Source organism: Glandiceps talaboti, chromosome 17 (genome assembly GCF_964340395.1).
Source record: "Glandiceps talaboti chromosome 17, keGlaTala1.1, whole genome shotgun sequence".
Taxonomy (NCBI): Eukaryota; Metazoa; Hemichordata; class Enteropneusta; family Spengelidae; genus Glandiceps; species Glandiceps talaboti.
Window position 1 is genome coordinate 16670357 of NC_135565.1, and position 13364 is coordinate 16683720.

A 13364-nucleotide genomic window follows, 5' to 3' on the forward strand; every position below is an offset into this window, starting at 1 on the left:
TGACCTGACATACTGCCTTGACTATCTGACCTGACATACTGCCTTGACTATCTGACTTGACATACTGCCTTGACTATCTGACTTGACATACTGGCTTTGTGAGTCATAGGTCATAGGTCAAAGTATTATTGATTTCAATCCAAAATGAAAAATATAATTTCAAAAATGTTTAAAAAATGAGTATTTTGTGTGTGGGGTTATCTTCATTCTTAACATTGGTAACATTGACAGATGGTCAACTTCTGTAGTTCCCCGTAGAGAGAATGTCATAATTTTTAGGGGAACCCCTGTAAAATTGCTGGGAAATTTGATGACATTTAGTGTATTTCCTGGTGCTATGGTATAAGCTAACTCATTGTCGGTAGCAACACATTTTGAAGTAGGTATGTGGAAAATTCTTTGAAATATGACCAAATTGGACTAAAATAAGGGCATAGTGTCGTAAACCTTCAGTGTATTATTGATTTTAATCCAAAATTGTCAAAAAATTGTTAAATTTTTTTGATGTTTTTTGAAAAGAGAAAAGATCTACTTTGAAACAGGTCATTAGGTTCATGCATTCTTTTGTGTTGTCTTTCCAGTCACAACATTTAGTCATATGTCGCCAGGACAACCAGGTCAAATCATAAATCAACAAACTCCACAACCACAGCAACAATCTGCACAACAACAACAACAACAGCAACAACAGCAGCAACAACAACAACAACAACAACAACAGAAACTTCTTCAGCAACAGCAATCACAACCACAAGGTCAAAGGTCAGCTCTGCCATTTAGTCAGCCGACCACTTTGTCAACTCAGTCATCAACTATCACCATCAGGTCACAGCCAAACGTGACTGTTTCAAATACCCCATCTACTCAGTACTCAGTGACTCAGGTAAGACATTAATCTGTTTCAGGATACCCACGATATGTTCTGATTCTGTTTCAAGTGACCCACATTTGCAGTGACCTCAACATCTGTTTCTTAACACCCTGAGTGTGAGTGAAACTTTCGGCAATTATTTAAACTCAAGTAACCCATCCTTGATGTGTGAAATGACCTGAATTTTTGATGGTTTCCTTTCAACATATTTTGATATTTACCAAATGTCTTGTTCTCTCTGAACCAGTTCCCTTCTTCCATGTGTGCACAGTAGGAAATGATTAATGGTTTCTAGTTCTTTTAGTGTATGCCATGAATTCTCCAATCAACGCACGGTTCATTAATTTTTGACAATAAGAATCCGACATACTTCTTTTGTAGCAAAGAAAGTGAAACAACAAAAATTCAAATGCAGCAACTTTGAAAAGTATGCCAGTGAAAAGATTAGCCCACGCTTATTATATGTGTGTTTGTTTGTTGTAGCCAACTGCCTCTCCTCCAAAAAATAACCAGCAAGCACCACCAGCTGCTCTCAAAGCAGCAGAGGAAGCCATCCAGATGGCTCAGGCATCTCAGTACAAAAACCCACCCGTTGCCCAGGTAACGCCGATTAATACACAGCCACAACAGAGATGGCCAGGTGAACAACAAACTCCAAGAGGTGAGAGGTCATGTGATTGTAGCCACGGAGACAAGAATATGTCATTACCATTTGTCCCACGTGGTTTCCTTGTTTTGTTTCTATCTTTTGAAATTGGTCCTCCTTTTAATGACTTACAGTACCATTTCAGGTGGTTTGATAATAGTTTTAAACACAACTTTCTGTAATGATTTAGGCATGGTAAATGCACACATGGGTGTGGGTGTTGGTGTGGGTGTATGTTTTTGTGTGTGTCTATGTGTGTCTGTATCTGTGTGCATGTATGTAATATGTGTGTGTATGTATGGGTGTATGGCTGTCTGTCTGTATGTGTGTTGTATGTATATATGTATGTGTGTATGTATGTATGTATGTATGTATTTATGTATGTATGTATGTATGTATGTATGTATGTATGTATGTATGTATGACATAATGTATGTATGTATGTATGTATGTATGTATGTATGTGTGTGTATGTATGTATGTGCGTATATATATGTATGTATGTATGTGTGTATGTGTATGTATGTATGTATGTATGTATGTGTGTGTGTGCGTGTGTGTATGTGCGTATATATATGTATGTATGTGTGTGTGTACATGTATGTATGTATGATAATGTACATGTATGTACATGTATGTATGTATGTATGTATGTATGTATGTATGTATGACATAATGTATGTATGTATGTATGTATGTATGTATGTATGTATGTATGTATGTATGTATGTATGTGTCTGTGTCTGTGTATATTAAAGTGTAAATAAAACATTGGGCCAGATGCTATGACGGGTGTCAAGTTTTGAAATTGTTCAAAGGAAAGTAACTTTAGGGTATGGATTTCAATGAATCAACTGTTACTACGTCATTGATGCAATTTGTTAAAGCCAAGATTTGAGTGTAGCTAAGTGAAGAGAGAGTAAGAGACCTAAGTTATTATACCTACTGCATCAACTAACATTTTAACGCCAATCAGAACAAATTTTGGAAATCGAGCAATTACGAAAAAAAGAGTCTGTGATATTAGAGATTAGTAGTATTAAGGGTTAGAAGTACTTTGTTGATTTATAGTTTTAATGTGTGTTTCAACTTTCTGATATTTTTCTCTCAGCTGCAGTAGGTGTGCAGCAGCCAACGAGGTTACAACAACCCCAAACCGCAGTGTCCAGCCTGAATCCACAACTTAATCCTGGTATACCCACATTAAGTCAACAACAACAACAACAACAACAACAACAGCAGCAGCAGCAGCAACAACAACAGCAACAAGTTCAGCAGCAACAAGTTCAGCAGGTTCAACAGCAAGCAGGGCAGCAACAGGTATGTTATCCTAAGTGTTCCTGAAATAATTATGGCTGCTATGTGTGCTCAACCAATCATCTAAAGTGTTACTGAATCTCCAATGGTTGCCATGTGTATTTGGCCAATCACCTTACCTGTTACAAAAACAGCAATTGTGGTGTGGTTTGTCAACCAATTATGTGGTGTGTGACTGTAGCAAGATGGCTGCTTTTATTTACCCACCCCGATGACTGGCATATATGTGTTGTTGTCCAATTGATAACAGCCAATTTTTAATCAACCAGTCATCCAAAGTGTTTCAGAAATGTGATGGCTGTGATGTTTAATCAGCCAATCACCGAAAATGTTACAAAAATATAACTTAAAATATTTATTAAAAATAAAGTTCACAATTGTTGTGACGATGATTTTACATGTAACAGTATATAGTCTGTCTATGTCAAGTATCTAGTATTGCTTAAGTTGTAAATCGTTGTGTTGTTTCTACATTAGGTTCAACCAGTTCGACCACAGCAGGTGGAGCAACCACAGAAGTTGATAATATGGAGAGGAGCTATAGAATGGCAGGAGGTATAAACAGTTACAATTTATCGTTGACTATTATTAAATGTACCCTAGTTCTGAACTTTAGCCTTCCAATTTGCTGTGAATATCGATGAAATAAGAGATTCCTTGATTCTTTCCGCTGTTGCAAAAAATTTGTGAGATATTAGTGTGACCCATGACATCTTTGCATGACCTTTGACTTTACTTGACCTTTGACCTTTATTTACAGAAACCTAGAGGGGCAGCACAGGATCCTACAGCTAGGGTGACACGTTCAGTTGCATGTAATGTGATAGCATCACCCACAGATAATTTACAGGCCGATAACTGGCCAACTAAACTGGTTATGCAGCTTATTCCACAGCCACTACTGGTAAGCTTCAAATTTTCTTGAAATCAAATTTATTACACCCCCACACCCCTCCATACACAGAGAGTACACAATATATGCACATACACACACGCACACACACATACACACATACACACACACACACACACACACACACACACACACACACACACACACTCACACACACACACACACACAAACACACTCACACACACACACACACACACACACATACACACACACACAGGAAGTAGTTAATGAATTACTTAACTTGACCCTTGACCTGGCAATGGTCATGTTACATTTTTTTGCTCACTTCAAACTTGAATTCAGACATTTCCATTCATTTGTGAGTTTATAAAATTTGATAGCAGAACTAGAAAAGGTACAAAAAATATGTTTTTTCCAATTATTTGTGACTATTTGCAAAAAAAGGAAATGTGTTAGGGTTTCTTGTATGTGTTATATCCGTATACTAGAGTCAACTACACCAACCACAGGTCAAAGTTCACATTGAATCTCAAATCTCTGGTCTTGTTGGTCTGCCTGTCCTTCTGTATGAAAGTGGAGTAAATATATTTCAAACAAATTCAAGCAAGTGCTTACATGTAGGGATCAATATTTGTCTGAGATGATAAAAAAAAAGTAAATTCTATAATATTTTTTTATGTTTTTCTTTCATTTTCAGCAATCACTTGGGGCACTGTTTCGTAATTCCCGTACTGTAGAGTTCCAGTTTTCAAATAATGACCAAGAAGCTTTCAAATCCCTCTACAGAATAATGGCCAGTGGATTTGTAAGTATATATACCACAATGTTTATTAGTTTATTGAACTCCTTGGGGAATGTTTGGTTTCGTGATGGCTGAAAATAAACATCATGTCATCTCAGCACAGCTGTTCCACATATGACTATGATGTAGTGCCCTCTATGTCAGATGTCACAACTAAAATAGCGCCATCTATGGTCAAATTGTGAAAATGTTGCTTGTAGGCTGACATCTGTGCTTTCTTTCTTATTGTGAGAAACTAATGGAAATGACCAATTTGCCGGAAAGCAGGCAGACAGGCTTGTAAATTTTTTATCAGTACTTCCTCTGTATTTCTTCACAATATTGTTGATGGATGCAACAATATGACTAAACCAAGTACAGTCAGCCCTTCATTTTAGTGACAATAAAATCCTTTCAAACTAGAACTTTGAGACCAGTATCTGACTTAAAAGTACAAATGTCAACATACCACCATGGTTTTCAAAATTTGACCGTAGATGGCGCTATTTTGGTAATTTTGAAACTTTACTTAATATATTCTTTTATTTGATTTTATTTCAGGCTGGCTGTGTGCACTTCAATGCTCCAGCTCAATGTGATGTCAGAGTATTGATGTTGTTATATACTCACAGAAAACGACAATTTCTAGGTTTGATTCCCAATGACCAGGCTAGCTTTGTGACTGGTATCCGTATGGTGATCACAAATCATAAAAATAAACAACAACAAAAAAGTATGCAATTACAAATGCAGAAGGTAAGTCTACTTCACGTTGAAAAAATCAGTCAGAATTTCTATCTTTAGTACACTTTTATTGATTACTGCTATCAACTTAAAGGAAAAGTCAAGTCAGACTTATTTCTGTCTCTAGTACACCTGTATTGATTACTGCTATCAACTTAACTTATATATTATTTTGAGTGATAAAATAGCACCTTGGTAACATTTTCAACTGTTACTTCTAGTGCGCTTACACATGTTCTACCAGTTTGGAGATTTCCTGCAAGGGTTTGTGGGAAAACCTAACAGGAAATGACATCATATTTACCACAATCTCAGGACAATATTTAGTTTACTAGCTGGTTTCTAATTTCTTTTTATGGGAAAGAAATTTCAATCAATTTTAAGATAACTTTTGTGTACTTTTTATGTTCAGTTGCAGCAACAACGGGTGCAGCTAGCACAGCAGCAACAGCAGCAGCAGCAGGGTCAGAGCATAAGTACTACAGCAACACCATTATCATTTAAACAAGTGCCGTCAACTACCACCACATCTGCAGCATCAGCCGGACAGCAAACTTTGCAGCACCTAGGGGGTTCTATGTCAGCCAGTGGAGGCATGGCAAGTATGAACTTAGGTGGTCAAGCCCAGGTTAGTGGAGCTCAGACTGCCATGTCACAACCACAACAACAGCAACCACAGCAAGTTAGTGGGATGCAGGGCGTGCCTAAAGAAACTATTCAATCTCAGAGGGAAGCAAATTGGGTACGTAGAAAAACTCACTATGTATTCCAACTAGAGTTCCCCGACATATTACGTCAACAACAAAAAAACAAAACTAAAAAAGCTCAGATGATTGCTGTTGGTAGACTAGTGCCATAATTAATTAATTTAGCTATTTCTGTTATGATTTCAAGGCATTTTTCGGTAAACACAACAAGATTTGCAAGCTTTTGGATAATCTTTGGAGATTTTGAACTTGGCACCTGGACACTTCTTGAAAAATGGAATCTGTCACAATCAATTGCGCTTTTCTGGAAAATCGAATTTTGAACCATACTTGGAATCTTCTTTCAAAAATTTTGTCCAACGTAAACACAATTTTCAGTTTGCTTTGAATTCATTGTAGTTGCTGTTGATATTTTTATTTTATTTATTAAATCTTTTCAACTTGAACTGTTGGTTTCAGGCACTAATAACCCTCGTAATTACTATCACATGTTGGTCACATGACTGCATCCCATGTCTATCACATGTTAGTCACATGATTGTATCATGCATAGACATGTCTCATGTGAGTCACAGGGCAGTATCATGGATAAGCATGCCTATCACATGACTCATGTCTGTCACATGTTGGTCACATGATTGAATTATGGATAAGCATGCCTCTCATATGTGAGTCACATGGCCGTATCATTGATAAGTATGCCTATCACATGTTAGTCATATGGCCATTTCATGAATATGCATGCCTATCACATGATGATCATGGGTAAGTATGCCTATCACATGTCAGTCACATGGCTAAAACAGCTATTGGTTGGCGATTGGAATTCATTTTATGGCCCTTGTTTACTTGAAGACATCTGTCACTCTTTAGGTTTGTATTAATTTCAGTGATTTACAAAGTTGAATTACTCTTCGCAGATAAAAATTCAAGCCTTGCAAAAAAATTTAGAAATGGCTCAGAAGAAGGAGCTGGAGCTAAAACAGCAACAAGATACACATCTGAGGCATTCTCAGTTGATAGCACAGCAGAGACAGCAGCAGCAGCAGCAGCAACTACAAAGGCTGCAACAACAGAGGGTGCAACAGGCGCAGGCACAGGCACAGGCACAGCAACAAGTCCAGGTGCAACAACAACCAACACAACTTCAGTCGACCAATCAGCAGCTTAGACACCTTTTACTCAGTCAGCAACAACAGGTGGGTTGTCATGGTGACCAGATGTACAGCTTCATGATTGACATCAGCATCTTTTTTGGGCGAAATGAAACAAATAAAAAATTGGTATTGGCCAAGAGCCAAGTCAGAAGTTTGTTTTAAAGAGGAGAGGGATTATCATTTCCATAATATTACCAATAAACTCTAACAGCCAAAACACCCTAAGGCTTGTAGATAACACAGTATTCAGTGGCCATATTGGATTTGGCGGCCATATTGGATTCTAAAAATGTCTTAATTTTAATAACATTTTGACTTCCACTTAAACAAAATTTGTGCGAGTTTTCTTGAACAAAGTAACAGCAAAAGTTTTAAGAGGTTATTTCTGAGGTATATTTCATGTAAGACACTATTACACAAGCTATAAATGTCAGAGAGTTGGTGTTTTGACTGTGAAATTAATTTGCATATTTTGTGCCTTTTTTCAGCAGCAGCAACAACAACAACAGGCAAGCCAACCTACCATTCCACCCCAGCAGCAACCATCAGCACAACAGCAGTCATGGCAACAACAACAATTCTTACAGCAACAACAGCAACCACAGCAGCAACAACAGATGTTACTCGGGCAACAGATGCAACGGCCACAAGTTGCCCAGCTTGGACTTGGCCAAAGCATGCAGCAGCAACCTACACAACAACAAAGCAGCAGTCTCCTTGGAGATGACATGAGCTTGTTTGACCTTTTGGGTCCATGACCTCAGAAATATTCTGAGTTTGCTCCAATATTTTGACATTTTTGTATAAAAAAAGAGAAAGTCCATCCAAATAGTTTATCACATGTAAGTTTGCCATGGTTGTAATCTGCAGCCCGCTCTCTATGCTTCTATATTTAGTTTTAGAAGTATATTCTGTACTGGATCATTCCATTGTTTAAGAAAGATTAGGGAGAGAAGGTTTGTTATCGCGGGACTTGCAGAAGTCTGTTCACTGTATACATATGAAATGATGAAAGTGTAAATTAGGAAATTTTTTGAAAATGTAAATGGAGAGGTACTTCCTTGTTTTGTATATTTTTGTATTCAACTTAAGTCTCTGAAGGAAAACTGAAAGATTTTTAGAATGGCAAGGCTGATGTCGAAACAACTAAAATGTAAGTGGTGAAATCACGTCTGGGCAGAAAACAAGTGTACACACAACCTCTGATTGGTCAGCTGTGCCAATTGATTGACCTATCAGAAACTGATATCATTAGACCAGGTGTACATAATCAGACCATCTGATTGGTTAGCAATGCCAATTGACAGGCCTATCAGCAACTGGTTTCATCAGTCCAGGTGTAAATAATCAAACCATATGACACTATGCAGACAATAAGTTGGGAAATTCTGATTGGTCAGTAGTGCATCAGCAGCAGCAGATTTCACCAATCAAGGTGTTCATGGATGAGAAAGACTCTGTCCTATAAACTTTATTGAAACTGACCAATCAACAGCAGATTTCACCAACCCAGGTGTACACGTATCAGAGAAAAAAAAACCACCTGTACAGTGTTTACAAACTATCCAATCAACAGCAGGTTTCACAAAGCCAGGTGTTCATCATGGATCAGAAAAAACTCTGTCTTGTAAAGTTAATGAAAACTGACAAATCGACAGCCCGATTTCACCAACCCAGGTGTACATGTATCAGAATATACACCTGTACACCTAGCAGATATGGGAAGGATATGTGATATGCGTCAGTTGAAGTTAAGTGTTAGTTTTGCTCATTGTTTTCCTACGAGCAGAAGAGCCAGAACTAGAGATGTGGATGGCTGTTCCCAATTAATGGAATGAGTTCGCTGTGACTGACAAGTTGATGGTGATTTCGTTGCAAGAAAAGTTGTCGTTCCGTCGGAAGACTACGTGACATATGGTATGCATTTCTGCAGCTTGCTACAAGTTATTTTCTGAAAGATTTTGCCTAGTATTTTTATTTCTTCGTAAAAATGAAAATTACGATGGCCGATATTTTTCTTCAGTGCACACCTTCATGTTTTCTGCTTATTCAAGGTGATATTGGTTGTCTTCATATAAGTGAAGTCTTCATATAAGTTATTGGTATGTATGTATATACTACTATGGAAACCAAGCTATCAGCAAACTATGATAAACACCGATTAAAAATATTGCTGCTGCATGAGGTAGATTACACAAGTGGGTGATAAAGATGTCATCATTATGTGAATATAATTAATCACCTCATTATCAAGATAGAGTAAATATGGCATATGGTTGAATCTGTGGTCAACTGTAGAAAACTTGCTATCAGAAATGCCACCTTGCTGTGAACGTTCAGTGATCGCTTATATCAACATGTCACAATATGGCAGCTTGATTTCCATATTAGTAATTCATGGTACCTTCATTTGCATGGATGTAGTAAGATCTGTGACCATTGGTCAGTGTTGCATTTCTACTTTGAATACAGATGAATCCAGCCAATCGGAGTCATTGATGTAAAACCAGTTTGTGCCCAAACATGGTGTCTCTAAAGTGCAGTAATACTTGGCAATAAACCTAAAAAAATGAATTCCATCCATGTCATCTCTTGTACTACTACCTACAGCTTTAATTTATTGATGTGTGCTTTCTACGGACAGTTGTAAAAAACATAACACTGCCAAGAGATGACCCAAATGGCACACTCCCTTGAATCGTTTTGGATCAAGCAGTGAGCATTTACAATGCATAACAAAGCAAAATGGATGTACATGTAGGTGTGCCATCTTTGTGACAAGTTTGATGTTTTAGTTAACTTCAGGTTCAAAAAGAGAAGAGAAAAGTCCTTGTTTGAACTATCGGCACGAAATTTTCAGAAATTAAGAAACAAATGTAAAATGTGTAAAGTGTGTGTGTGTGTGTGTGTGTGTGTGTGTGTGTGTGTGTGTGTGGATGTGTGTGTGTGTGTGTGTGTGTGTGTGTGTGTGTGTGTGTGTGTGGATGTGTGTAAATTGTAAGTTAATTTGTAGGTATCCTTGTCTAAACTAGTACATCTATCACTGTAGTGTAAATGCAACCTTTGTTTCATACTGTTTTACGGCAATATTTTGTTTACTGCCATTTTCCTGCCAAAAATGCTGGAACATTTTTTCATATTACGACTTATTTATTTCATTTTATATCTTTTTATCAATACCTAGTATTCTTACGACAAAACCAAATTGCATAATTTATAATAACAAAACAAATTCATATAAATTTGAATATGGTGAAAATTTGTAGATTGTGGGTTGCAGACTATAGTATGGTATCTCTCCTTTGTATTTATTTATTTGTTTGTTTGTTTGTTTGTTTGTTTGTGTATGTGAGTATATGTGTGGGTTGTGTGTGTGTTTGTGTGTATTGTATGTATGTATGTATGTATGTATGTATGTATGCGTGTATGTATGTATGTATGTATGTATGTATGCATGTATGTGTGTATGTATGTATGTATGTATGTATGTATGTATGTATGTATGCGTGTGTGTATGTATGTATGTATGTATGTACGTACATATATACGTATATATGTATGTATACATGCGTGTACTTGTGTATGTACGTGTGCATGTATGTATGTATGTATGTATGTACGTATGTACGTACGTACGTACGTACGTACATATGTGTGTATGTACATGTGTACGAATGTATGTATGTGTGTATGTATGTACGTGTGTATGTACTTGTGTGTACATGTATGTTTATATATTTCATTAGATTTATTATCATAGGAGTATTTCAATGTTTAAATTTCTGATTTCTGACTGAAAAGTTAAGATGGACCAATATATTATGAGAAGTACAAAGTATCGGATAGAATAAACAAGGACATTAAAAAAATTTCTCTTTTTGAACCCGGAAGAATTTTCAAAGTAACAGTGACTGACATTATGTTTTATTGAACAGCCACATAGAGGGCGTGCTTTCAGTCTACTGTGGAATTTGTCTAAGATATAAAAAATATCTTCAGTAACCCTGAAAGTACACCATCTCGTGGTGGACTTTTTTTAGAACTTTCTTTTTCTCCAAAGCTGCTTATTTGAATGTTATTCATTTGTAAACATTCATAACTTTATCAAACAGAACATTTCACTTTTTTATCAACTCAAGTTTTCAAAATATCCTCTTGTATCATGAAATTACAACACAGTATTTGCATATTATGCTAATTTATTCAAATTTTTAGGATCATTTCTGACCTTTGACCATGTGGCTACAATTATGACAATGCATAGCATCTAATAATACATGTTAGCACATCACGTTTATTCGTTTGATGCTGACAATCTCCAAAAAGTTATATTGACCAACATTTATCAAAATTAGCAAAGTTTTGAATGATTAATCAACTTTCATAAATTACCTAAAAGGTATGGTGTCAAAAGGTCACAGGTCAAAATTTGCATCTAATTTGAATAAATTAGCAAAGGTTACTTGTATCTGTAAAAATATGACGTGAAGTTACTGCTTTCCTGCTAAAGTGCAAGATCAGCATGTTTTTGTGAAACCTGAATAACGATATTTTCACAGATTCAGTAATTCTGTTTCATTCTTAAATTTTGTACCAAATCTTGTACGCTAAATTGTCACGTCTTGAAACCAGGATGTGAACAAACAGCATCTTTTTTTAATAATGTCATATCGACATCAGTTTATAAACAGAACTGTTTTGGAGGCGTGATCCAACTTAGTACAGACAACATTGCAAGTTTAGTTTATTAGAAAAAACAAGATGGCTTCCTTCTGAAGAGGCAATGTCTGTAGTTTATGTATAGTGTTGTTTGAGGGCGCTCTTTCCTGTTTTGCATAAGATGCTCAAAACTTTTTCCATACTTTTTTTTGTACCAAGAAATTTTTTGTATGTGGTCTTTAATACAGTTCTTAAAAGAACTTTGAAAAATTTAAGAGACTTTTACGAGGTCAAAGAAGAATTATTACGTATGCAGATATTATGCAGCTTTTAATAGAAAGTTGAAATTATTGATTGTTTTTTTTCCACGAACAAAGAGTTGTCATAATAATCAAGATTTGAGTTCTGGAAAAAAGGACAAAAACACCTTATAACATGTTAGTACTTTTTTGCATACGAAAATAAAAATTTTCATTTATTGAAATGATAGATGTTGATTTTCTTGTGTGTGAGAATGCATGTTACAAATCATTTTGCAACATGACTGTATAAGGAGATATGAATGTCGTGACCATATATGGAACATGACCTTATAAGGATGTCTGTTACAGTCATGACCATATATAGACTAAACCAATCAAATGAAAAAATTGACAAATTTAAATCCAAAAATTACCATAATACTGACAGGTATGACCATATTTGGAACATGACTTTATAAGGACATATATATGCTACTGTCGTGACCAAATGTTACCACTTATGTGGTCAGAAATTAGGAAAAAAATCATGAACAGACCAAAATTTGCTTATTTGCACAGAACTTATAAAAACATTGCAACATGTGGTCAAAAAGAACATATTACAAATTTTATACCAAATGAGGAAAGTACAGTATGACACTGCCATGACCATATATGGACAAAACCAATCATAGATGTAGCATTATCATACATATGGTCAAAAAGTCTTCAAATGAAACAAAAATAGCACAGGAATAATGTTCCAAATTGGCATCTATAAGATAAGTTACTAAAGTTAGAGAAAAAACCATGCTTGCATGTGTTGTTTCTTGTAATTTTTAATAATCATATCAAAATATGTCAGCTCTCATCCATATAATGCATCCAATTCAGTTGCACAACCTAATAAATTGGATAGTACCTGTAAATTGCACACTTCTGACACACGTGCCATTAGAAAACCCTGGTAGAAAACACAATTTTCTTGCTGAAATCCTCAAATCTCAACTTGACGTTGAGGGCGCTATTTCTGAGCGTTTGACGATGTGGCAGTAAGATTGAGGGCGCTCTGCTAGTTGCATATTTCTACATGTTCACAAGAAATAATCAATAGATTTCCTTAAAATTGTGAATTGCTGGTTCCAACGTTTTTATAATAAATTACGTCATAGGATTGTTAATATCTTACAATACAAGATTTGAGTTCACGCAGTTACAAGTGAGGATCACACATGCTTCAGTAAGTAGAATACTACAAGTAACCTAAGAGCATACAGCAAAAATTACACCTCAAAACGTATCAATGAAGCTTGTACTCCGTTCATAAAGAAAAGGCCAGATCCAAACATTTCATTTATCATTTGGA

General features: G+C 36.0%; 1 protein-coding gene across 1 annotated transcript in view; it reads left to right on the plus strand.

Annotated features, from left to right (window-relative positions):
* LOC144448005 (mediator of RNA polymerase II transcription subunit 25-like) overlaps positions 1-10004 on the plus strand; it is a 58437-nt gene extending 48433 nt beyond the window's left edge. The window contains exons 9-18 of the mRNA XM_078138148.1: positions 582-883; positions 1355-1532; positions 2629-2837; positions 3312-3389; positions 3595-3738; positions 4406-4513; positions 5051-5245; positions 5646-5975; positions 6861-7139; positions 7586-10004. Of these exons, the coding sequence (XP_077994274.1) occupies positions 582-883; positions 1355-1532; positions 2629-2837; positions 3312-3389; positions 3595-3738; positions 4406-4513; positions 5051-5245; positions 5646-5975; positions 6861-7139; positions 7586-7855 (2093 nt within the window). The 3' untranslated portion in view covers positions 7856-10004. The remainder of the gene's footprint in view (positions 1-581; positions 884-1354; positions 1533-2628; positions 2838-3311; positions 3390-3594; positions 3739-4405; positions 4514-5050; positions 5246-5645; positions 5976-6860; positions 7140-7585) is intronic.
* Positions 10005-13364: the final 3360 nt, after the last annotated feature.